This window comes from Canis lupus, chromosome 21 (genome assembly GCF_003254725.2).
Source record: "Canis lupus dingo isolate Sandy chromosome 21, ASM325472v2, whole genome shotgun sequence".
NCBI lineage: Eukaryota > Metazoa > Chordata > Mammalia > Carnivora > Canidae > Canis > Canis lupus.
Window position 1 is genome coordinate 7,834,600 of NC_064263.1, and position 27,043 is coordinate 7,861,642.

General features: G+C 44.2%; 1 protein-coding gene across 1 annotated transcript; it reads left to right on the forward strand.

Moving 5' to 3' along the window:
* Nucleotides 1–21,495: 21,495 nt before the first annotated feature.
* Nucleotides 21,496–22,858, forward strand: LOC112641926 (elongation factor 1-alpha 2-like). Its single transcript, XM_049098654.1, has 4 exons — nt 21,496–21,691; nt 21,972–22,198; nt 22,382–22,611; nt 22,744–22,858. The coding sequence occupies exons 1-4, from the start codon at nt 21,496–21,498 to the stop codon at nt 22,856–22,858; spliced, it is 768 nt and encodes a 255-aa protein (XP_048954611.1).
* The last annotated feature ends 4,185 nt before the right edge of the window (nt 22,859–27,043 follow it).

Sequence of the window (27,043 nt, forward strand, 5' to 3'; positions counted from 1 at the left end):
TAGGTACCTGGTCCTCCTAAAAGACTATATCAATTTGTAGTTCCAACACCAGAGTATGAGTGTCTATTTCTTTATTTTTTAAGATTTTATTTATTTATTCATGAAAGACAGAAAGACAGAGAGAGAGAGAGAGAGAGAGAGAGAGGCAGAGACACAGGCAGAGGAGAAACAGGCTCCGTTGCAGCAAGCCTGATATGGGACTTGATCCCGGGACTCCAGGATCATGCCCTGGGCCGGAGGCAGGCACTAAGCTGCTGAGCCACCCAGGGATCCCCGAAAGTGTCTATTTCTCTTTTGCCTTGCTAACCCTAAAAACTATTTATCTGTCTTACTTGGCCAAATGGATCTTAGTCCCCATCCCCCTTTTCAGGAGAAAGGGAAGACAGACAGAGGAAGGTGGGAAAAATACAAAAGAAAGGTGGCACGTAAAGGAAGTGAAAATGTGCCTGGCTGGGTCTTCCAGGGAAAAATGGACAAGAGGCATTTCATTTGTGTTTATAATTTTTATATGGATGGGGCACCTGGGATGCCTGGGTGGCTCGGTGGTTGAGCGTCTGCCTTCAGCTCAGGTCATGACCCTGGGGTCCTGGGATCAAGTACCGCATTGAGCTCCCACAGGAAGACTGCTTCTCCCTCTGCCTATGTCTCTGCCTCTCTCTGTGTCTCTCATGAATAAATAAATAAAAGCTTTAAAAAATAAATTTTATATGGTTAATGCTGAATCTAAAACATTTTTTGGGCCAATGGTGCTTTTCTCTGAAGTATTGTGGTAAGGTTGTCAGAACACAAGGAATTGCTGCCGGAAAAAAAAAAAAAAAGAAGGGAAATTATAATTTAATCTCCATTATATTGCAGGATTATCACCATATATATGAAGAACAAAATATTTGTCAAGGCATTTTTGCCTATGGTGTCATATATAATATTCACAAGAACTCTGTTGGCATGTTTCTCCATTATTATTGATTATCTGAAGTACAGAAAATTCAAGTGATTAACCCAACATCACTCAGTTAAAGGCAAAGACAAGACTTAACCTCCTTCTTCTGGCTCAGCCTGGTTCTCTTTCCTGTGGGGTTTGCATGGTTAGTCAACTGCCCTTGAGTCGAATTCACTGCATTGAAAGCACATCAGACACTTTTCAGTGATTCTGTCCCAACAAGACACCTTCAATATATCACTCAGAGCTGATCATGCTGACATTATGTTATGGCTCTTAAAAGGAGAAAATGGTTACTAAGAAAAGAGCTCCTCTCTGTGTTCTTGACTCAAATTTATCACATCTTAAAGGGCACAGAGCCTTTGGAATGATCATGAAGATTCTTGCATATGTGCAGAATCTGCATTTCCTGAGAGGCCTAAGAGTACAGTCATTAAGAGTAGTGACATCAAAGCCCAGATTTCTACAATAAGTGTGTTCCAGGCAATCTAAAATTTCTCTTAAATCCTTTCAAGTTTCCATCTATTGCCTACGCTTCTGCTTTTCTAGGAATTTGTTACAGTCACACACCATTTTTTAGGTACCCCAATCTGTTAGCTACCCATGGCTACCTAATGATTCAATCGAAGTCTTAAAATAGCAAACATTGATTATGTCACGGTTTCTGTGGGTCAGGAGTCCAGGGTGGTAAGCTGGGTGTCTCTGACTTGGGGTTTCTCACAAGCCAGCAGCAAAGATGCTGGCTGGGGCTGCAGTCATGTCAAGGTTCATGGGGGAAGACCTGCTTCCCAACTTGCTTGTTGACAGAACTTAGTTCTTTAGCTGTGGCCAAAGACAGCAGCTCCCTGCCACATGGTCCACCTGTGGAGCAGCCCACAACCTGGCAGTGTGCTTTCCCTCAAAGCAAGAGTCAGAGAGCAAGAAAGGGTGCCTAAGACAGAAGTTATAGCCTTTTTGGTACCTAATCTTGGAAATGACATCCCATAACTTTTTCCATATTCTTTTTTAATTAATGTATTTGAGAGAGAAAAGAGAGAGCACGAGAGCAGCAGTGAGGAGAGGGGGTGCTGAGGGAGAGGGACAGAATCTCAAGGAGACTGACTTGGGGCTCCATCTCATGACCCTGAGATCATGACCTGAGCAGAAACCAAGAGTTGGATGCCTAATCGCCTGAGCCACCCAGGCACTCCTTTCTCCATATTGTGTTTATTAGAAGTGAGTCACTAGGTGTAGGCCGCAGGCATGGGGAGGGATTACCCAAAGGCACAAATACCAGAAGGTGAACTCCCTGGGGGCTGTCTACCACAAATACCGTCTTACCACACACACCTTCCAGTCTCTCTTTCCTTTCTGTCTCCTGTCCTTCCTCCATCCCCTCCCTACTTCTTTCTACACTCACTGTGAGTCCACCAGGGCTCCCGAGGTACGCTGGGCTGGGCGCTGGGAATACAAAGCCCAAGAACACTGAAATCCCGGGCTAGTGGAGAAGAAAGGTCCAATAAGATAAAGGTTTCCCACAGTTCAGTCACTTACCCTTTGGCCATAATCATGGATTTCCTAAACCTTGTCTTAGTCCAGGTTTTAAGTCTATTTGCTTCTAAAACATGACCTCCGGGATCCCTGGGTGGCGCAGCGGTTTGGCGCCTGCCTTTGGCCCAGGGCGTGATCCTGGAGACCCGGAATCGAATCCCACATCGGGTTCTCCCTGCATGGAGCCTGCTTCTCCCTCTGCCTGTGTCTCTGCCTCTCTCTCTCTGTGACTATCATAAATAAATAAAAATTAAAAAAAAATTAAAACATGACCCCCTCGCAAGCCAGCTCTTACCCCTGGCTGCCCATTAGCAATGCATACTGGAGGCTATTCAGCCTGTTCTTCCCACCGCCCCGCCCCGCAGCTGCTTGTTGAATATCCCCAAGTGGTCCTCAGCTGGGGGGCGGCGGCTTCCCTGGGAGGAGACCACCCCCTCCACCCCCACCCCACCCCCACCCCACCCCACCCCGGGGGCCTTTAACCCTTCCTTAGCAAAAAGGGAGGACGGGCACTGAGGGGGGCACTGGATGGGATGAGCCCTGGGTGTTATACTATACGTTGGCAAATGAACTTCAATTAAAAAAAAAAAAAAGGCAGAGCGACTTTACTTCAGCGAAAAGGTAACTTCTTTCTTAAAAAGAGGTGGAGCATTATTGTGGGTACTTGTGACCCCCAGTGGCAGAGACGGGAAATGCATGCGGCGAGGTGTGGGGGGCGGGCTCTCCCCCAGGCCCCAGAGCCACGGCTCCCTCCAGGTACAGAGCAGCGCCGACGCGGAAAACGCACGACAGACAACGGGACAGACAGACGCCTGAGCATCTCACCCCACAGCCCGGGCAGTTTTGCTCGCACCTAAGCTCTCCGCACCTCCACCAGTGCAAAACGCTCCACGAGATACAAAGGCCCCTGCGGTCTCTGCGTCGTGTCCCTGGGATTCTGGTGCAGGACAAGGGAGGAGCCTCCAACTTCCCAAGGACCCCTGCTGGCTGAGAGGGCTCGTCTAGGTCCCGGGGCCTGCGGGAGGGTCCTAAGCTGCGGTAGCAGAGGCAAAATTGTTTTGAAGTATCGTTTTTTATTACAAACACTTCTGTGAATGCTGCATTCCGGTGTGCTAGTATCAACACGTTTAACGTGATATTCTACCCAAATCTCTGAATCAAATCAACTCTGTAGAAGGATACATGATTTTCACGCAGAGCACCTTAGCCAGTACCCCTGACCCCAGGGGTCCCCCCATGTGAAGGGCAGAGACCACGGTAACCACCATGGGGCGGGACTCGCTGCTCCCAATCCCAGCTCTCCTGTTTCCTGGGTGACCTTGGCGAATGAATTCACTGCTCTGAAACACCTGTCTTATTGGTAAAGCAGTTGTAACCTGGAAGCTCTGGAGAGCCTGAATTTCTGACTTCCGGGAAAGGTAACACCCTCGCCGTGTCTGTCTGTAGAGCGTTTTTGCGAGTTGCCAAGCATTTTTCCTTGTGCTACTTTATTTCCCTGGTGTAAGGGGAAGAGAGCCAGCTTTGGAAGCCGAAACCTCAGCATGCACCCAGCTCTGCCAGAGTGCACTTGGGCAAGCGACTTAACCTTTGAGCTCTGGAAGGCTCATGCAAGAAAGAGATGTGACTATGATGTTGCAGATTATTGGGATACTTAAGTATAATTATGATAAGGTAGGCTGTCCACAATACGTGGTAAGTCTCACTGGTGGTTGGAGGTGGCTGGAGGCCGCTGCGGTGGGTGGGTGAGCACACCGCTTCTGCATTCAGGCTGGCTGAGCTCCTTTTTTTTTCTTTTCAAAAAAAATTTTTTTTAAAGATTTTATTTGTTTATTCATGAGAGACACACACAGAGAGAGGCAGAGACACAGGCAGAGGGAGAAGCAGGCTCCATCCAGGGAGCCTGATGTGGGACTTGATCCCGGGTCTCCAGGATTAGGCCCTGAGTTGAAAGCAGCACTAAACCACTGAGCCACCAGGCTGCCCTCTTTTCAAATTTTTATTTAAATTCTAGTTAGTTAACATATAGTGTAACATTGGTTTCAGGCATATAATTTAGTGATTCATCACTTACATATAACACCCAGGACTCATCATAACAAGTGCCCTCCTTTAAAAAAAAAAAAAAAAAAAGATTTCTTTGACAGAGAGCATGAACAGGCATGTGAGTAGAGGGGAGGGGCAAAGGGAGAGGGAGAGAGAGAGAATCTTAAGCAGGCTCCATGCCCAGCAGAGCCTGACATGGGACTCAGTCTCACAACCCTGAGATCATGACCTGAGCCAAAAATCAAGAGTTGGATGCTTAACCAACTGAGCTATCCAGGAGCCCCATAACAAGTGCCCTCCTTAATACCCATCACCTATTTAGCCCATCCCCTGCCCATCTCCCCTCCAGCAGCTCTCAGTTTGTTCTCCGTAGTTGAATCTCTTATGGTTTGCTTCCCTCTCTCTTTTTTTCTCTTCCCATATGTTCATGTTTTGTTTCCTAAATTCCACATATGAGTTAGATCATATAGTATTTATCTTTCTCTGACTGACTTATTTTGCTCAGTGTAGTACACTCTAGCTCCACCCATGTCTTGCAGAAAGTAAGATCTCATTCTTTTTGATGGCTGAGTAATATTCCATTATATATGTATATATATAAATAATATTCATATATATATATATATCTCACATCTTCATCCTTTCATCTGTGAATGGACATTTGGGCCCTTCCCTTAGTTTGGCAGACTGGCTCAGCCCTTATTATCTAGGTGGTCTTGGGCAAGTTATTTAACATTTCCTCAATTTCCTCAACTGTCAAAGAAAGATGAATATAGAACCCTCTCAGAGGTTATGAAAATAAGATGACTTAATAGAAAATATGCTCACAGTAGTGACTAACTCACAGAAGATTAAGGGTTCCAGTAAGTATCTACGTATAGTTGACTGTCCTCTTCAGTTAGGGAAGTCAGAGAAGGTCCCTTCTATCACTATGACTTCTCTTCCTAAGTGGAAGATTGAGGATTTGAACCCAGATTATGACTCCAGATCTGGTCATCTTTTCACTGTGCTCCAGCAGGGTCTCCTGGGAGTAGGGGCTATGCACTTCATAGCAATTTATCCTCCACTAGAAGCCATGAATCCCTGGGGCCACCCATGGAGGCCAATGCCCACACTCTATTCCCAAATATAAATAGCAGTGATTCTCAAACTAATTTTTTCTATTTCATGAAATAATGCATTGTTGTTTCCCAGAGAGGTTGGAAAAAAGACAAAAACCCTGTGTCTAATGGAGTTTCTCTCTGGAACTAAAAAAATCTCTCAGTTACCTACAGATGCTATAGGGAACCAACATTGTTCTGATACCTGCTTGGATCCAACAGTTATAACATGTAAAAGCAGAAAAAGATCATGCGTTGTTTTCTCCAAATCAATATGGAAATTGAGGTCATGTAGGAATGTAAAGATCATGTTTCACTCTTCACTTTATTTCAGCTTCAGTGGAAGCAGATCACTCACTCACTTTAGAAATACCTTGTACTGGGCATAATTTTTTCTTAAGTGCCTGATATATATCTCAGCTTCCTTTGACTTTTTAATTTTTTTCATTCAACAAATTTTACTGAAGACCAAGAATGTGCCAGGGACTCCTTTAGGTGCTGGGAAATTACAGTAATAAATAAAAAGAGAAAAATCTCTGCCCTCACAAAGCTTACAGTTTAGTAGGAAGGTACATGAAGATTGCTAGGTATGAGCTGGGGTTACATAGGATGATCAGAGTTGCTTCACAGAGAAGGTGACATGGATCTAAGGAGGCAAGCCATGCAATATATGAGAGAAAAGCATTTCAGACAGAAGGAATGTCCAGTGCAAATGCTTTGGTGCAGAGTAAGAGGGTCAACCCAGTTGACCATTGGGTAAGAGTGGTAATGGGGTGGAAGGAACATGTATGCTGAATTGTGCAGGACCCTGTAGTCTACCATAAGGACTTTGACTTTCCCTCTGAGTGAGCTTGGGACTGTTGGGGGGTTTTGAACCAAGGAGAGACATGTTCTAAAAGGATCACTCTGGGGAGCCCGGTTGGCTCGGTTGGTTAAGCATCTGCTTTTGGCTCGGGTCATGATCACAGGGTTCTGGGATTGAGTCTGGCATTAGGCTCCCTGCTCAGGGGGTCGTCTAATTCTCCCTCTGCCCCTTCCGTCCCTCACACTCATGTTTTCTCTCTCTTTCCCTTGCAAAAGTAAATAAAATCTTTAAAAAAAAAAAAAAAAGGATCACTCTGACTACCTTGTGGGGAATAGGGATGATGGTGGGTTGGACCAGGATGATGGAGGTTAAAGAATAAGAAATCAAGGAGTCCAACAGGGAATTATGGAACTTTCCAGGGCTCAGCTAACCCTGGCCTCCTCTCCTTGAGGAGAGAGCCCTGTAGGGAGATGTCACTTAGATGACCCCTATCTCCTCCCTCAGTTCCACTGCCTTTACCCATTGACAGGTCCAACCCAGGCATCTTCTCTGAGCTCCCTCTCCATGTCTACATCCGGTTTCTCACCATCACCTTATAATTTTTTTTAAAGATTTATTTATTCATGATAGACAGAGAGAGAGAGAGAGGCAGAGACACAGGAGGAGGGGTAAGCAGGCCCATGCTGGGAGCCCGACGTGGGACTCGATCCTGGGACTCCAGGATCACGCCCCGGGCTAAAGGCAGACGCGAAACCGCTGAGCCACCCAGGGATCCCCTCACCATCACTTTAAACTTAACATGGCCTGCTGCACTGGACATGCACCACCCTCCCACCCTGTTGCTAAGCTGGACACTTGAAATTCATCTTGGATATTTCCCCTACTTTACTTCCATATTCGCTGAGCCCCAGACCTCAGAGCCATCCACTTCTCTCTACATCTTCTTGAAGCTAACGATGTGTTCCCACCAGCCTCCCAAATGGCTTAGTGCGCCTCTGCCTCTTGCCCCCATCTCTTATTTTCAAATCATAAGCTGCTTAAAATCCTTACATGCCTTTTCATTGCTTCTAGAGAAGTCCTTACAAAACAAAATTCCTCTCATACCCTTAAGTGTCCCATACATCTCCAGTCTCTTGCCATTCCTTCTCCATTTTTCTCTGCCTTCCAGATATATTAACCTTCTTCAGTTCCTTCCCACTTCAGGGCTTTTGCACATCATCTTTCTTTTGCCTAGAAGATGCTTTCATATCCTCTATACCTTCCACATCTTCCAGCTCTCAGGTCATGGAACTTTCCCAGTAAAACCTCCTATAAACCCCAGAAGTGGTCAGAGCTCTCTCCCCATGTGCTTACAACACCTTGGATTTCTCTTGCATGGCATTCTCACAATTGGAATAATTACTTATTTAAGTAGTTGTTTAATGCTTGTTCATATTATGTTCTATACCATGTCTGTCTTCTCACTGTGGTATCTCCAACATCAAGGGCAGTACAGGCAGCAACGAGGGGCTGTACTAAGTGGTACTGTCCATGGACGCAAGCAAGAGGCTCCTGCCTAGCATGTGCTCCTATCCTCTTCCAGTGATGCGTCTTCCCACAGGATAAGGAGTCTACAGGGCCAAAGGAGTTGTTTACCAAGACCACTCCCTCCTTCTAGATGCCCAGAATCCTGGAGTCATCTACCCCAATGGTCCAGGATTCGCTTCCATTACCTACATGCACCTCTTTTCTGAGTCTAGCCTCACAAGGAGGAATGATGCCATCAGGGTGAGCAGCCCTAGGCCTGGGGTGGGTGAAGCTCCATGTGCAGCTGGGACATGTAAACCAGAGCACCCACATGCCTGTGTGCAAGGATGCAGGGGGAAGAATCAAACTGGGGTGGAAAAAGAAGGTGTCAGGTCATGGGTGGGGCCCAGGGCCAGCCATCCTTCCACTGACACATTTGGGCACAGAACCTGGTCCCTCCCCTCTACCCCATTACCACTCTCACCTGATGGTCAACTGCTCACCCTCTCATTCTGCATCAGAGCATTTGCACTGTCTGAAATGCTTTTCTCTCAGATATTGCATGGCTTGCCTCCTTAGATCCATGTTCCCTTTTCCGTGAAGCAATTCTGATCACCCTATGTAACCCAGCTCACACCTAGCACTCTCCATGTACCTTCCTACCAACTAACCTGCCTTTCTAGGTCATCTTGAAAGTGAATTTGTCAAAGTGGGAAAACCCATTTTATGTACGACTTGCGACGTTGATTTATAATTGTTAAATATTTAGACACATGCTATACAGACCTCTATTTGCACTCTAACCCAGAACCTGATAATGAGTATTTATTCAATGAATAAATAAATAGATTGTATTCTTGGATCTATTTACCACATGGAGTGACTGGATGAAAAATATGTGGACAGTTCATGCAAATCTACCCGTTCAATTAGCGAATGCATTTTATTTACTTAAAGTGATGATCTAGCTGTCAAGTAAAGTCTGTCTGTCCATGAAGGGTGAGATATTTTTTTCTCAGGGGAGCTCTGACATGGATGCTTCCTTTCTACAATTCAATTCTGACAAGTAGGAGTAAACAAAATAGCTAACATTTATTGGGCATTTCTGTTCAGGACTTGTTTTAAGCTCTTTATGTGGATTAATTCAAATAATATTCACAATTCGAAGAAATAGGTACTGTTATCATTCTCATTTTACAGATGAGGAAATTGGGACTCAGAAAAGTTAAGTGACTTGCCCAAGGTCACACAGCTAATAAGTAGCAAAGCTAGAGGTGAGTCCTCAGGCAGTCTGTGCTCAGTATGTAGTGATGGTGTGTGCAGAAGCCCATGCCCTCCTGTGCCTCCCCTTTGCTATCAATCCCTGGGGCTCTTGAGTCAGAACCTGGATCTGAGGGTGTCAGGGCCACAGTCCCTCTTACTGAGCTACCTTTGCAATGGGTGAGAAATGATAAGGGATTAAATTTGGAGTTTTGTCAGCAGGACAACTAATCCCCTCACAGGGAAGCATTCTGCCCAATTTCTACATTGATTATCCCCTCTTATAGCTGCACAGGTATCTCCAACATCAAGGGCAGTACAGGCAGCAACGAGGGGCTGTACTAAGTGGTACTGTCCATGGACGCAAGCAAGAGGCTCATGCCTAGCATGTGCTCCTATCCTCTTCCAGTGATGCGTCTTCCCACAGGATAAGGAAGACTAAGACAAAGACCAACTCACTCTAAAAAAAGTTACTGGATTTTCATTTACTAATCATGACATCAAGGAGCCTTGCTGGGAAAATAAATCATAGCTTCTAAAAGGTGAATTTTTCACGTGCTGTAAAGTTAGTTCTATCCGTAAGAATACTGACCCTCTCTAAATGCTCTAGTTCCACCCCGGTAGATTTCTGTTGTTAAACTGGGAAAGCCCAGACCCCAAAGTAAAGGTAGATCCGCTTCCTACACCCAAGCCAGAGGATGGCCGGCAGCAGCTCCAGTGACCCCAGGGACAGGCTTAGTCAGGTCAGGATTGGGGGAGGGAGAGAACTAGCATGGGGGAAAGAGAGGGAAAGAAGGACTGGGCATAGACTCCAGGCTGTGGAGCTCCCAGAATGTTACATCTCCAAGGATATACTTTCAATAGATGCTCATGGTCTCCTCTGCATGGGAGGAAATTGGGGTCATTGCCAAGGTCAGGCTCAGTATCAGAATGATACACAGTCTCCCCAGGGGATATTCAGAAGCCATTAGAGGAATACAGAGTAGTTTCAGGAAGTGTGAGTGTTAATCAACAATTTAGATAAATATGTTTGCATGACAAATGTTTTTATTTCTGTGTTATTCTCTGCAGTATATTTCAAATAGCAAAAAATGAGAAACACCTTTTGAATTCTGTAACTTGCACTCAACTAATGTCAATTCTCTTTTCCTCTTTCACTCTCATCCTAATCTTCCACTTCCAAATTTACAAACCCATATTTCACATGGATGGTATGAAAATAAAGTGAGATAAAACATTTAACCCTTCAACACATTGCCATTTCCTAGTGATGACGATTGGGTGAAATGATGTCATGTAAAAGTTCCTAACACATGGTAAACGTTTAACACATTTGCTAAAACAGAACAAAACAAAACAAAACAAAACAAAACAAAAATGGTTGGAAGCTGACTTACTAAAAAAGACGACACTCTCCTTTCCAGGCTTCCACAGGTGGGTCCCAAATCAAACCAGAGTAGGTAAAAATAAACCAGACTGTAAACTTGGAATATCCCCAATGACTTCAAAGCAGGTAATGAAATCCAGGTTTTGGCATCCATTTTCCTAAAATAAAAACAGCACAGAGTTCTCAGAAGAGTAACTTCCAGTCCATAAAGAAATTGTCAGGGATCCCTGGGTGGCTCAGCGGTTTAGCACCTGCCTTTGGCCCAGGGCGCGATCCTGGAGTCCCAGGATCGAGTCTCACGTCGGGCTCCCGGCATGGAGCCTGCTTCTCCCTCCTCCTGTGTCTCTGCCTCTCTCTCTCTCTCTCTCTCTCTGTCTATCATGAATAAATAAATAAATATTAAAAAAAAAGAAAAAAATTGTCTACATTCTCACATGTCATTCAGAAGTCACATTTGACCTACACCAGCAAGCACTTTGAGTTTCCACACCTAGTGGTTGTTTCCATGACTGAATCTGATCTACTTCTTGGGACAGTCACCTTGCCTTTCCAGATTTGTTCTCAGATTTGTTGAGAAAGGAGGCATAATAAAACTATAATTTATTGAGAATTTAATATATGCTAGATCCATTCTAGGGGTCCTTCCATGAATACATCAAAGGTAATATAAGGGGGTAGATAACAGTATTATTTCAACTTTCTGGTACAAACCAAAGCTTATGAAGTTCTGGTTCAAAGTCATTTAGCTAGGAAGTAGTAGAGTGAAGTTTGACCTAGGCCATCTGACTCTTTCTAACTTGTAACAATTCTACCCCACAACCTTGAAATCACAAGAGCATCTCACCCTTTCTCACCATCATTATAAAGTACTAGCTAAGTCTCCTCATCCCTTCCCTTCATGTTTTTTTAAATATTGCTTTATTTTTCCATATTCATTTAAAATGTCAGGGATCCCTGGGTGGCGCAGCGGTTTGGCGCCTGCCTTTGGCCCAGGGCGCGATTCTGGAGACCCGGGATCGAATCCCACGTCGGGCTCCCGGTGCATGGAGCCTGCTTCTCCCTCTGCCTGTGTCTCTGCCTCTCTCTCTCTCTGTGTGACTATCATAAATAAATAAAAAAAATTAAAAAAAATAAATAAAATGTCCTTTTTCCTCACCATTGCCAATGCATTTTCTCCATCTTTTGTTATGACCTTGAACTTGAGATCATTTTATCAGTTCTGTGTCACAAATTGGTAAAGGTATTAGAGGTTAGAGGGCATAGAGCTATTGAGAAAGTTTCCAAAGTTGACTTGGTGATGTTCATTTCAAGCTTAAGGGGTCTTTTCAAGCTCTTGGCCTATCCATTATATCCAATGTTCTCTCCCAGGCCAAAAAGAAATTCCTCCTCTACTGTAAAGACCAGGGGATAAGGAGACATACTTGCATTGGGCCAGGAAACTGGTATTCCACTGGGACTTCTGTATCTCAGTTGCTTCAACTATGAAATAGGGATATTATAACAGTATCCAGAGACACCTGGGTGGCTCAGTGGTTGAGTATCTGCCTTTGGCTCTGATCACGATCCTGAGGTCCTGGGATTGAGTCCCACACCAGGCTTTCCACAGGGAGCCTGCTTCTCCCTCTATCTATGTCTCTGCATCTTTCTGTGTCTCTCATGAATAAATAAATAAGAGCCTTAAAAAAAAAAAGCACCCAACTCATAGGCTATAGTGAGGAGGAATGAAGCAATACATGGAAAGTACTCAAAACTGTGTCAGAAAGTCAACACATATTCTTAGTGACTCTTGCTATTTTATAGGTAGCTAAGTCTTTGGGGTAGCAACTATAGTGATGATCATTGCAGTTTACAGTTAGGCTCTTGCTTTGTTCAATCATCATCACAATCTGTGGGAATTAATTAAGTCTTTTATCTTCCCAGTCCAGACCCAAGGAGGCTAGGTGATGTGTAGGACTCATAGGTCTGCCCAGCCAGAGCCCACATGAGTCTCAGTGGTCCAACCGGGCACTGTTTTGTGTTTTAATGGGGTGAAAAACTGACAGCCATAGCTTTATAAAACCAAAACAAAACAAAACAAAACAAAACTATTCTCCTGTTGACAGAATCATTAAAGGCTAAAGGGGCCATTTGAATATTCCAGTTATATTCTTACTACATTCTATAGAAGAGATAATAGTCAAGATGGTATTCAGAAATCTGGGGATTCAAGGTTTGGGGCCATCTCTTGTGATTAAGTGCCAAAGATAAATAGAAGTATAATTTGTTTATTTATGAGAAATGTGAGTGGGATGCCTGTGTGGCTTAGTTGGTTAAGTATCTGTCTTCAGCTCAGGTCATGATCCTGGAGTCCTGGGATGGAGCTCCACATCTGGTTCCCTGCTCAGTGGGGAGTCTGTTCTCCCTCTGCCCCTCACCCCACACTCATGCTCTCTCTCACTCAAAATAAATAAATAAAATCTTGAAGAAGAAGAAGAAGAAGAAGAAGAAGAAGAAGAAGAAGAAGAAGAAGAAGAAGAAGAAGGAGAAGAAGAAGAAAAAGAAGAAGAAGGAGGAGGAGGAGGAGGAGAAATATGACCTACATGGGAGCACTCTTCCCTCCTGCTTTTTTTTTATGCTGTAAACCAGTATTTTCCAAAGCATATTCCTCAGCACATGAGTTTCAGAAGTGGTTAATAGTGTGTTTCTAAAAAAGGATTCCAAAAAATATTAAATAAATAAAAAAATAAAAAAGGATTCCCCTATCAAATGTATGTAGTGAACTTCAAGATGAGTTTTCTTTCAATAAAACTGGATTCCTGTAAAAATCTAAGGAGTGGACTGCTCTCCTCACACCACTGACGAGGCTGCTGCTTTACTCACACTAATGAAGACACGATTTTCCCAAGATTACATTTTTATTGGCTTCTCACGCACTTAAAATGTACAGATTATTGCTCAGTTGGGGTTACTTCTCCAGAACATTAACCTCACCAATTACTAGTCAATTTTCTCATCCTTTCTTCTCTTCCAGTTTCACTTTCTGAGGATTAGAAAAATAGATTTTTCGCTATGCGCGAATGGTAGCCTCAACTCTCCTCCCTAACCTTAGCCTTTGCCAAGTCTTCTGACGTCTTCAGGGCTTCACCAAATGTTGTGACCTTGACCTTTCTTACTTCATGACCATCCCTCTTCCTACCCTCATTCTCTGCATGAAGGCTACAAATGTTTATGGGCCTTGTTAAAATGCGACCTCATTCATTTCATTTCATTATTAAACACTGAGGACCTATCATGGGCTGGGCATTGTTACAGGATCTGATTGAAGGGATCAGTTAATGAATGGATTTACTCATCCCTGGGAGTTGGGAAGATCTGTTAAGCAATACATGACTAGGTATGCTTATCTTTTACGGAGAAAAGTGATCTATAAGTCAGGGGACTATTATAGTACTTACATGCTAGTCCCACGAAAAATGATATAAGCAATTTTCACTATAATACAAATCCTGATAATTTGCATTTGTATAGCACATTATTGGCACAACAATGTTGTCTCTTTGAGTAGCTTCATTTAAAGTTGTTTTGCTTTAATTATCTCTCACAGAGCAATCATAAACTGATTGTAAAACAATTTGCAAGTATGTGTGTTATCCATAAATGCTAAATAACAGTTAAATTATCAACACTACACAGTGGAATCTGACATTTCTCAGGATGATATTTTAATTGTTCATCCGATATACTGTCAACCCTGGAGCATTGACATCTGGATTAGGATAGATATGTGTGGGGGACAGGTGGGAGTGAGGAGTATATTTGTCTTAGAAGCATCCCAGAGGAAGGAGAAGCTTGTTTTACTGTAATTTTTTTTTCTGTATCTTACTATCTCTCAATAGACCGAATAAAGTTATTTCAAAAGCAAGCCAAAGTATTCATAAAACATGTGTGTGTGGGGCACCTGGGTGGCTCAGTTGGTTAAGTGTCTGTCTGGCTTTCACTCAGGTTGTGATCTCAGGGTCCTAAGATCTAGCCCCTCATTGGGCTCTGTGCTCAGCAGAGAGTCTGCTTCTGCCTCTCTCTCTGTCCCCACTCTCTTGCTCATGCTCACTCTCTCTCTTTCAAATAAATAAATAATCTTTTTAAAAAATTGCATGTGTTCATGGGCTGTTAGCATGAGTTCAAATATATAGGTGCTTTAAATATTAACAAATGTGTGGACACTGAATAGACATTCTGAGCACTGCATTGATCCTTCACTAATGTACTTTGTGCAAATCACTGTGAATGATATCTTGGAAACAGCATTGAATAAGCCTGTCATGATCCCTGAGCATCTATCAAATAAAGGAAGTTCCTGGTCATATTTACATAATCACCTTTCTCCTCCAGTGCTCTGGGTGTAATGTCAATTTTTTTCCAGTGCAGCAGCTAGGTTCAATACTCTCCGTCTCTACTCACTTTAAGTATAGTTGTTCTTTGGCTCCCTCATGGAGCCAGTGGGTTCACTTCCAACCCCTTACCTGATTCTCATAAGGACTGGTAGAGGAACAGGGCAGGAATCGTTATCAGTCTGGTTCTACAGATGAAGAGCCTGGGATTCAGAGTATCAGAGGCTTATGGAAAGTCACACAGTGACACATGAAAGGCAGGAACTGAACTGAAATTTCTAGAATCAAATTAGCAAAGGGTACTCAAAAATATGGGATATCTACAAACTGATATTCCCTATATCATATGTTTCATGAGGAAAACATTGTTGAATGAATGAATGAATGAATGAATGGGCAATCCTATGCTGACTTCCCTCTACTGACTTCTCAGACACTAGCTATTTTCAAAAAGAAAACCCCTGGGACATTTAATTTATCTGTGTTCTTAGCATCCTCCTCTTACCACCACCTACTACCACCCTCACCTCATCCTACTTCCTTTTCTATCCCATTCAAGCACAGGAAAGGAGCCTCTCCTTTGCCCCAGTACTTCCCCTAAAAGATGTGTCTCTGAGCAGACCCTGGGGCTAGGAGCGGGGCAGCCTTGACAATTTTAGCCACCATCCTGGGCCCTGCCATGCCTGTGAGCTGAAGTTCAAAATCCACTCACTTTTGGATTTATACTCTTATCTGGCCTAGGATCCAAAGTGAATAGAAATCAGGAGCCTTAAGATTAATTGCAGTCCTGGCAGAAAGAGATGTTACCTCTAGAACACTAACTAGAAGAGGAAAGTAATCATGTAAACATTACCAGGGGCTTCCTTTGTTGGATGGATGCTTGCTCAGTAGAGGCACCTGCTTAATGGCGAAGTGAATCGGCCGGGTCTCCTGAGGGCTTGTGTTCCTCCTTCCTGTGGACAGACCTCTGTATTGCAAAAGCCTATGGAGTGTAGGTAGGAGTGCATCACCTTAGCTGGCCTGGGATTTCCTAGAAGGCTGGATCCTCCTTGCACAGTGCCTGGCACACAAATGTTTATAGTCTCAAATGAGATTGAATCACCCTTGCCTGGAGCCTCAGTTTCCACACCTAAGACAAAGATGTTATACTAGAATAATGCCTAGAGGACTTCCAAAGAGGCAGCATGTCCTGGCTAGGGTAAGAATGGTGTTTCTGAAAAGGAACACAGGTTGGTTAAAATTTCATCTCCCCCTGCCCCCACACTCCCACCTACGTACTAGTTTTGTGATTTGGACCAATTTGTTTCACTTCTTTGAACCATCTATAAAAGGAAGGTTAGGCAAAAATACTCATCCATAGGGATCCCTGGGTGGCCCAGCGGTTTGGCACCTGCCTTTGGCCCAGGGCGCGATCCTGGAGACCCGGGATCGAATCCCACATCGGGTTCCCGGTGCATGGAGCCTGCTTCTCCCTCTGCCTGTGTCTCTGCCTTTCTCTCTCTCTCTCTCTGTGACTATCATAAATAAATTTAGGAATCAGGTAAAGCGAACACCTACTGAGTGCCAAACCTATGTGAGCAAGCTTGTAGTCCCTTGCCCTGGAAGCTTCAACACCTGCTGGGGAGGTAGCATGCTAAAATACATATACATTTAAAATCTTTTTTTTTAATTTTTTTTATTTATTTATGATAGTCACACAGAGAGAGAGAGAGAGGCAGAGACACAGGCAGAGGGAGAAGCAGGCTCCATGCACCGGGAGCCGACACGATACTGGAGACCCGGGATCGAATCCCACGTCGGGCTCCTGGTGCATGGAGCCTGCTTCTCCCTCTGCCTGTGTCTCTGCCTCTCTATCTCTCTGTGACCATCATAAAAAAAAAAAAAAAAAAAAAAAAAAAACTCATCCACAGCCCTGGGGTTGAAGGTTCAATAACATAAAGTGCTCAATAAATTTTTATTTAATGAATGATGCTTGGATAGTTCACAGGAAAAGCTTTCCACTTTAGTGGGGCTTGGCCAGAACTTCCCACACTGCCATTCTCCCCTAAAGTTGTCAAGCTCTGGAACCTAAAGGAAAGGACCCTCTTCCTTTGTTTCTGTTCTGGACCTGAGCAAGAATGATCTGGGCAGAAAGATCATGAAATTAGAGTCACTACAACATTAAGTGCTTTGTTTCCTCCAGGGCTTGGATCTCCGCTCCTGGGTGCAGTGGGGCCTGAGCCTGTCCTTATCTTTCCCCTTGGGCTGTTGACTCGGGGAGAGCAATCAAAGTCTATCTCCTATCTCAAGCCTGCCACATAAAAGATGTTTTAAAAATATTCATTGCAAAGAAATAACTCCTTCCTACTTAGGATTTGATTTCCTGTGTCTGCAGATTTGCAAACTAGGTATCTCTTTATTCAGGTGACCAGACCCTGGGAACCAGTTGGCTTTACTTACTAGTTCACACACTTAAAATGGGACTGAATTAAGTACAAACAATTGTGTAGTTGAAAAAATTCCATTTTGTAATGAGGCTACAAGGAGCTTGGTCTGTAGAAGGAATCAGAAAGGAGTCTTCCACATTTCTGCCTCAACCTAACCCCTCATGGAAGACCTCCATAATCTAACCTAACCCTTCCGGGTGTGGCACCCAGAAAAATTTAACAAAAATCCCCTACCCCTGGACAAGCAGAGCAGGACTAACTCCGTTTTGTGCTGCACCCGCCACCTCCTGTGTGACCCCCACATGACCTGCTTATTGCTTAAGGCGCTCCTCACCCTAGTCAAGCTGCTGAGCACATCCTTATGGGAAATCGGGAAATCGGCTCATAACAATGTAACCCCGCCTTGTGCCCGCCAAAACTGCGCGCCGATTCTGACCAGAGTGACAGGCCAGTTCAAATGGTCACTATAGGGAAAAATTGTAAATTCAATTGGCCACCTGCGTGTGGACCCACATGACTGTGCAACTTTCTGTGTGTGTTACAATCTCATTGGCCACGGGCCCTATAAGACTGCTATGTCTCTTAGCCTCGGGGTCCAAGTCCCTGCTCCGCTGTGTGGGTACACTTGGACCCAAGCTCGAGCTTGTAAATAAACCCTCGTGTGTATGCATCGGGGTCGGCTCCTTGGTGGTTTCTCGGATTCGCGATCTTGGGCACAACACCGAGGATGCCTGGGTTTGAGCTTCTGCCTTTAGCTCAGGTCGTGATCCTGGAGTCCTGGGATCGAGTTCCCCATCAGGCTTCCTGTAGGGAACCTGCTCCTTCCTCTGCCTGTGTCTCTGAATCTCTCTGTGTCTCTCATGAATAAATAAATAAAATCTTAAAAAAAAATTAACCCGCCCAGCATGGTGTTCCTCAAAGTCCCCTCTCTTTGTGTTTACGCAGTTGCTTGGCAAGCACATTCTGACCGTATAACTTCATTTATCTCAGTGGTTCCTCGATGCATTCATTGTGCTTGTCAGTCTAAATGATTTTATTTCATCTTGTCTGAAGCCTGCATTATAGTCACTATAGATTCATTTCTAATTCGGAACTGTCCCATTCCAGAAACTCTGATGACTCTGTGTTTATGAATTGTAAATACTATTTCCAATAAACTGATAATGAATTGCCAGGTCCCTTCAAATTTGTAAATAATGAGGATATTTCCCTAGCAACGGCCAATTACACTAGGCAGGAAAAGTCATTCTATCAGGAACACTTACCCTTCAACTTATTTCAATGTCAGAAAACCTCTTAATTCTGATTATTCCTCCAGTTCTGAGTCAGCCAAAGACCACAGAGAGCCTACGTAAATGGCTCAAATGGAAGAAGCGTAACAATAATTCTTAATGAGGAGACAGTCTGGCTCAGAAGCTTGGAAATCCAGAGACTGAGAGGTATCACCCTCTTTCTTCATTAATATATTCAGTGACCTTGGGCAAATCATTTTGTCTATAGAGGAATTCTTCACCTCTTAGTAAGAGAAGTCTGGCCACGTGAGACAAGGAGGAAGACGGGACACTAGTAGGTACCAGCTATTTATCACTTGTGATGGGCCACGCAATGTGCAGGATGATCTCATGTAATCCTCAGGATAAGCAAGAGGTAGTATGTTCCCTACTTTACAGATGAGGGAACTGAGGCTCAGAAAGGCTAGTTCACATAGCTTGTACAAGTAGGGGAAGCAGGATTTAGAAGACACAGGCCCGACTCTGATGTGAAACTACCTTAAATCTTGAATTTGCCTCTGTGCTGCTTCGAAGAGGCTGAAATGAAACGTCATTACGGTTTCATGTGAAAACTGGGAAATTTCACATCCAACACACGGAGTGATCAGTTCAGTTGCACCTGGTGGACAGCCTGCAGGGCTGGGGAGGGCTCTAGATTCCAACCCCCTAAATCTCACGGCACAGTCCTTCAGGAGCTGCCTCAAGGGCTTGAACTTGCCTTTGGGATGAGGGCGAAGATGTTGACCAAGCTGTGTTCTCCATCCTGACGGCAAATGCTCCGCGAGCACTTCTGATCTCCCTCCTTCTCTTAGGATCTGCTTTTCATTTGCATCAAATGCACATCAATTGCTCAGGGTGGCTGGGGCCCCACCACCTCCCTCTAGGACTCCTCTATTAGCCTCCTAAGGGGCCCCCTGCCTCCAGTCTCAGTCTCTGGAGCTGCTCGCCATGTAATGAACGGGTAAGTTTCCCCCTGAGGGCAATAAAGAGTAATCAAGAGATTTAAGCAGGGGGATTACATAATTAGATTTACAGTTTAGGAAAATTAAATGCTGAGGAGTTAATGCATAATGATCTTCCCCCTTCATCTCTAGCTACCATTTCCTTCAATCCATTCCCTGCCCTCTGGGCACATGGAGTATAGGATGTGCTCAGCTGATCCCTCTGCCTGGCAAGTCATCCTCCCCACGACCCCCCACCCCCATGAGGCCCGACCTGCTCACTGTGTAAAACTCGATAAAGTCTCTCTTCTACGAAGCAATTCCCACCTCACCACATGCCTGGGACTCTCCTAAACCAGCCCCACTAATGGCGCTCCTTGACCTGTATCCTTACATTGAAATAACTTCTTGTGGTCTGTGTCCCTTACCAGAGTGTGAACCTCTCAAACTCTCAAAGACGGGAGGTATCATTTATATTTGCATCTATAGCTCCCAGGGCAAAGCCAAGCAGTGGTGACTCCTAGATGTTAGTGGAATGGATAAATGGACCCTATAGCTCTGCCTCTTTGCTTTAGAATGTGAGTGGGTGAGGAAAATATACTGATAGTGGAGAACAAGAAGTTGTTGAATTTTTGGAGAAGGGTTTTTGTCACCTTAGACCTTAGATTCTTCTGCAAAAATGGGTAAAGGGAAGAATTTGATGTTTCCTAAGGACCTCACTTCTCTGACATTCTAGTTTCTTGGTTCTTTCGGGGCAAAGTTAGAAAATGGTGACTTAAAATATGAGAAGTGGGTGGTACTCAGGGAGGGGGGCCTCAGTGGCCTCCAGACTCCCTGTAGGCCTCCTGTCCTCCTGGGCCCAAGCAGGAGTTGGGGAAAGGAATGAGCATCTCCTGCGTGTTACTGAGCTCTGCCAAGGACTTCCCAGGGGAAGGATGAAGACATACTTGGCCTCAGAGAAGGCTCCAGGCAGCCACAGCCAGTCTCAACTCAATCAGTCACTCTCAACTCTCTTTGAGCGATTCTGGACTGCTGACTTGGAGAAGACCCAGAAGGGACTGCCAACTGTCCAGGGGCCTGAGAGCTGTTCAGAAGAGAGGCCATGACTGCTTCCGAATTTGGGGGGTCATCGTCCTCCTGCAGTGTTGGATGCTGTACTCCTCAATAAATGCTACATGAATGAGTGAATGAATGAATGACCATAAGCATTCTGCACCTCAGTCTTGAGGGAGCACGTGCACAGAGTCTGGTACTATGCACACATATTCTCTATCTTCTTTTTTCTCATTTTCAGTCCTTTCCTCCTCCCACTCCACACACCCAGTGAGTCTACTTAGAAAAGCATTAGTGAGGCTCACCCACTCACTCTTCATCCAAACATCCAAACAATCAAGACAGAAGTCTCCCAGATTGGACTGGAGGTTAGGGAATGGCATTTTGTAACCAGTTGGCTCTGGTTTTAGATTTGGTGGGAACCAGAAGGAGGGTCCAGGGCCAGCTTTATAAAAGCCAAGAACAAAAAAGAAAAGCTGGCTGTCTTCATAGCTGCTGTGGGTCTTGTGGGTCCTTGGATCAAGTTTGCTTCTCTTTCTTTTAGGTGAGGCCTTATAACAGACTAGCTGCAAACAAGAGGGTCAGGGTCTCTGGTAATAGAAGTGAGCCAGAGGGAGGGGAGCCAGAGAGTGGAGATTGGCTGACCCTGGTATTCTGAGGAAGGCCCATGCAGGAGGAAGGGTGAGCTAGGATGAGCCTGGAAGTACCCACAGGGCCCTGGGACTAGCCCCGGCGTGTGAACCCAGGCAGGGCAGTGCTTGTCAGTTTAGGCCTGCCATGTCCTGGACTCTGGGCTAGGCACTGAAGGGTGAAAGGGTCCTGGGGGAAGAGGGGGCGGGTGCTGTGGGTCCCGGAGGGGGCTTGCCATGAGCCAGGCCCCAGACTCACCTGCGCACCACTTCTCCTTGCAGATGCCCTGGTTCAAGGGCTGGAAGGCGGAGTGGAAGGAGGGAACCACCACCAGGGTGACTCGGCTGGAAGCTCTGGACGCCATCCTCCCGCCCACTGGCCCAGCCAACAAGCCCTTGAGGCTCCCTGTGCAGGATGTGTACAAGATTGGAGGTGACAGGGGTGGTTGGGGGTGGAGGGGGGACCATTCACCCCGGAATTAGGAAGTTAGGAATGACATCTTGTTCAAGTCCTGACTTGAATCCACAGCTTCTGAGCTAGGCAGCATTTCCAGCTTATGCAATAGGTAGATTTAATCCATTCAGTGCTTTAACCTTTTCTGCAGCTGGCTCTTTGTCCTTGATGTGGAGCCCAGGCACCTCCTGAGAAGTCAGTTCCCAAGGGGAGGTAGAGAGGTCTGTGGGACAACTCTGGACCATCTTCCCTTTGACAGGCATTGACACAGTGCCTGTTGGCCATGTGGAGACGGGTTTCCTGAAGCCCAGGATTGTGGTCACTTTTGCCCCCACAAACCTCACTACAGAGGTCAAGTCTGTGGAGATTCATCAGGAGGCCCTGCGCAGTGACATCGTGGGCTTCAATGTGAAGAATGCGCCCGTAAAGGACATTCGCCATGGATGTGTCATTGGAGACAGCAAGAATGACCCCTGCCCCCCAGCTGTCTAGCACAGGTAAGTGCACAGGAAGCCAGGAACCTTAAGAGCACTGCCTTGGTGGGAATACTTCTTAGGAATTAACCCTGACTTCTAAGGCCCCAAGTTCATGAAGATGTAATTCTAGATCACATGGGCCATGTTTTATACAATTCTGTCCTGCTCTCCTACCAGGTGATTATCCTGGTAGGATAATCATCCTGGGCAGATCCACGCTGGCTATACTCCAGTGCTGGACTGCCATACAGCTCACATCCCCTGCAAATTTGCTGAACTGAGGGAAAAGATTGACCAGCACTCAGGCAAGAAGCTAGAGCACAACTCCAACGCCCTGAAGTCTGGCGATGCAGCCATTGTGCAGATGGTCCCCAACAAAGTCATGTGTCTAGAGACCTTCTCGGAGTACCTACCTCTAGGTGAGCCAAGGATTGCTACTGACTCGCGGGAAGAAAGCCCTATCTCCTGGGTGAGGCACAGGCTAAGGAGCATTTTCTTCTGTACCACTTCCCAGAAACTTTATTCTTCCCTTGTCTAGGCCACTTTGCCATGCAGGCAAACGGTAACAATGAGACAAACAATGGCCATAAGAGTTATTAAGGTGGTGGAGAAGAAGTCGTCTATGGCTGGCAAGGTCACCAAGTCAGCAGTAAAGGCAGACAAGAAGTGAAGAATGCAGTTTCTTCAATCTTCCACTATAAAAATAAAATTCTATGTACTTACAAGATTAATAAAATGAATGTAGCTGCCTCGGTTACTTATTTTTTCCAAAGAGGTAAACAGGGAACCTCTAGGTACGCTAATGAACCATAATTTAAAGCCCTTTGGCTTCCAAGGGTTTACGCCCCAGGTTGTGAATGATTCAGGGTCCTCTAGCTCATTTTCAGTCAGAGCTCTATCCCATTTCCCTCAAAGTTGGTCTCTTCCAGACTGTCCTCCCTGTTAGATGCTGAATTGTTCTGGGATGTGAAAAATATACTCACAATGGCATAGGACAGGATTCTAGTAGGGCCAGTGGGTTAGTCCAACACAACTATATGTGTAGTTCCGGGTGCTAGGTGCGTTATCATCAAGACTCTAAGAGAGAACAGTCAATATCAAGATCTCTCAGCCAAGAGTGAAGTGGGAATTCAGCAGCTTACTTGCAAGCCTGGGCTCAAGCTGTTGCCCAACATGGTAGTCTAGGGCAGATTAATAATACTCCTGGAGAACGAGGAATGAACAAACAACTATTGCCTTTGCTCCTCAACTTTTATGTGAAACAGGATAACAGCTTATGGACCTTCAGCTAAATTCTATGCTCATTCTACATACACTAGGAGGCAGGTCCCCCAAGGTTTGCTGGTGGTGTGTTTTGTCCATTTATCAAGTACTTGGCACTTGCCATGTGCCAGATGCTCTTCTCACCCTATGGACTTAACCTTCTCAAGAGGTAGAGGCAAATATCAAGTGATGAATATTAAGTGAGCCAAGAGAATGGTAGAGGTAGGAAGAAGACCATGAAAAATATAATGCAGTAGAGGCTATCCCACAATCCAGGCAAGGGGGTAACTTGGAACAGGGATGTAATCATGGAGTTGAGTGGTCAGAAGTTGTGAATATTTTGAAGTTCCAAGAATCTTAACTGATGCATTTCTAAAGATCATATATGAGGTATATCAAGAAGTCAAAGCTGATACCTGGGTTTTAGGCCTGGGTTTTACTCCCCTTAAGTAATCAGGGGAGTCCTTGAAACAGGGAACCTGAATCCTTTGCCCATAAGCATCTACTGGGAGTTGCTAGGACAAGTGTATGGACCCTGTCTGCTGAAGGGAAATAATCAACTGCATGACTGAAATCAATTCTCTATTAGAAAAACTATTAGTCATAGAATGTGTCTGGGCCTGGGAGGACTATGGAGTCTTTTTAAAAATTTTAATTCCAGTATAGTTAACATACAGTGTTCTACTTCAGGTGTACAATATTATGATTCAACACTTACGTACATTACTCAGTGGTCACCACGATAAATGTGCCATCAATCTCCTTCACCTATCCCCCTGCCCCACCTTCCCTCTGGGAGCCATTGGTTTGTTCTCTATAGAGTCTGTTTCTTGGTTTGTCTTTCTTCTTGGTTTGTTTTGTTTCTTAAATTCTATATATGGAGTGAAATCATATGGTGTTTACCTTTTCTACTAGACTTACTTCACTTAGCATTAAACTCTAGATACAACCATGTTATTGCTAATGGCAAGATTTCATTCTTTTTTATGGCTGAAAACTCCCACTGTGTATATGTGTGTATGTATATATATCACATCTTCTTTATTTCTTCACCAATTGATGGACATTTGGGCTGCTTTCATAGTTTGGCTGTTGTAAATAATGCTGCAAGAAACAGGAGTGCGTGTATCTTTTTGAATTAGTGTTTTCATATTCTTTGGGTAGAAAACTAGTACTGGAATTACTGGATCATATGGTAATTCTATTAATTTTTTGAGAAATGTCCGTACTGTTTTCCACAGTGATTGCACCGGTTTGCATTCCCATCAATAGTGCATGAAGGTTCCTGCTTCTCCCATCCTCACAAACACTTGATGTTTCTTGTGTTTTTGATTTTAGCCATTCTGATAGGTGTGAGGTGATATCTCATTGTGGTTTTGATTTGCATTTTCCTGAGGATGAGTGATGTTGAGCATCTTTTCATGTGTCTGTTGACCATCTGGTTGTCTTTGAAGAAATATCTGTTCAGGCGTTTTTCCCATTTTTTATTTTTATTTTTTTATTTATTTTTATTTTTGTTTTTTTGTTTTTGCCCATTTTTTAATTGCATTATTTGTTTTTTGGTGTTGAGTTGTATAAGCTCTTTGTATATTTTGGATACTAACCCTTTATCAGACAAGTCATTTGCAGATATCTTCTCCCATTCCATAGGTTGTCTTTTAGTTTTGTTGATTGTTTCCTTTGCTGTGCAGAAGCTTCTTTTTTTCTTTTGCTACAGTCCCAATAGTTTATTTTTGCTTTTGTTTCCCTTGTCGCAGGAGACATACCTAAAAAAAAATTTTGCTATGGTCAAAGTCAGAGAAGTTACTACTTATGTCCTTTCTATGGTTTTAGGTGTCACATTTAGGTTTTTAACCCATTTTGAGTTCATTTTCATGTGTGGTATAAGAAAGTGATTCAGTTTCATTCTTTTGCATGTTGCTGTCCAGTTTTCCAAACACTATTTGTTGAGGAGACTTTTTCCTATTGCATATTCTTGTTTCCGTTGTGGAAGATTAATGAGCATATAAGCATGGGTTTATTTCTGAGTTTTCTATTCTGTTCTGTTGACCTATGTGTCTATTTTTGTGTCAGAACCATACTGTTTTTTGTAGTGTATCTTGAAATCGGGATTGTGATACCTCCTGTGTTGTTCTTTTCCAAGGTTGCTTTGGCTATTCAGAGTCTTTTGTTCCATATAAATTTTAGGATTCTTTGTTCCAGTTCTGTGAAAAATGTTGTTGGTATTTTGATAGGGGTTGCATTAAATCTGTAGACTGCTCTGGGTAGTATGGACATTTCAACTGTATTCATTCTTCTAATCCATGAGCATGGAATACCTTTCCATTTGTATCATTTTCAATTTCTTTAATGTTTTATAGTTTTCAGAGTACAGGTCTTTCACCTCCTTGGTTAAGCTTATTCCAAGGTATTTTATTATTTTTGTTGTAATTATAAATGGAATTCTTGTTGATTTCTCTTTCTGCTGCTTCATTATTAGTGTATAGAAATGCAGTGGGTTTCTATGTACTGCTTTTATATCCTGTGACCTTACTGAATTTATTGATCAGTCCTAGTAGTTTTTTAGTGGAGTCTTGAGGGTTTTCTATATACAGTATCATGTCATCTGCAAACAGTAAACTTTGTACCTCTTCCTGAGGAGTCCTTTCTGAAGCCACATTGGGAATATCACTTCCTGACCTTTCCTGATACTTCGATGTCAAAAATTTAGACTAGGAGTGCAATGGCTTCTTCTCACTGATAAGTAACATTACCGGTCCATGCCTGTCAAGCTGACTTCCTCTCAAGTGCAACCCCAGACCTAGCACAAACCTAGAAATAATAGCAGGATGGCATATCAGAGCTGTCACCACATCAGGCATCAAGAAACTCACCTGTCTGCAAGGCTGAGAAAGCTGTCAAGTTCCAGCTATTGTCAGCACAAATCAGCCTGACTTGGGATCTGGACCAAGCTTTGGAGCATCTCAAGCCTGTCAGTATCATCAAAGGCCACCCTGCCTGACTTGGGGAGGCAGGCATGTTCAGAAGCTGTGGTGGAGATAGAATGCAGATCGCCTGCCTATCATCCCCCACCTGCTCCTGCAACCTTGCAAAATGGTCACTCCTTTTTGTCCTCAGAATTCTATAAATCACAACCATAGCTTTGCTTAAAGTGACCAGGGAACTGGAGTTGTAACTTGCAGTATCTGGGTCCCTAGTAGGTACTCAATAAATATTTGTTGAATAGTGAATGGACGAATGTCTACCCTTCAAAGGGTAAATGCTTCTCGGCTCACCTGTTCAACCAGGAACATGCCTAGGTAATAGTTCATGCATTATATACATCAACTCGACTCATTTCACTGAAAAATCTGTACTAGGGGCACTCGAATGGCTCAGTGGTTGAGAGTCTGCCTTCAGCTCAGGGCATCATCCTGGGGTTCGGGGATCAAGTCCGGCATAGGGCTTCCCACAGGGAGCCTGCTTCTCCCCCTGCCTATGTCTCTTCCTCTCTCTGTGTGTCTCTCATGAATAAATAAAATCTTAAAAAAGTCTTTACTAAAATCCCTTAGGACAAACAACAAACTCTCTAGTGCTCACTGGAGATAAATAA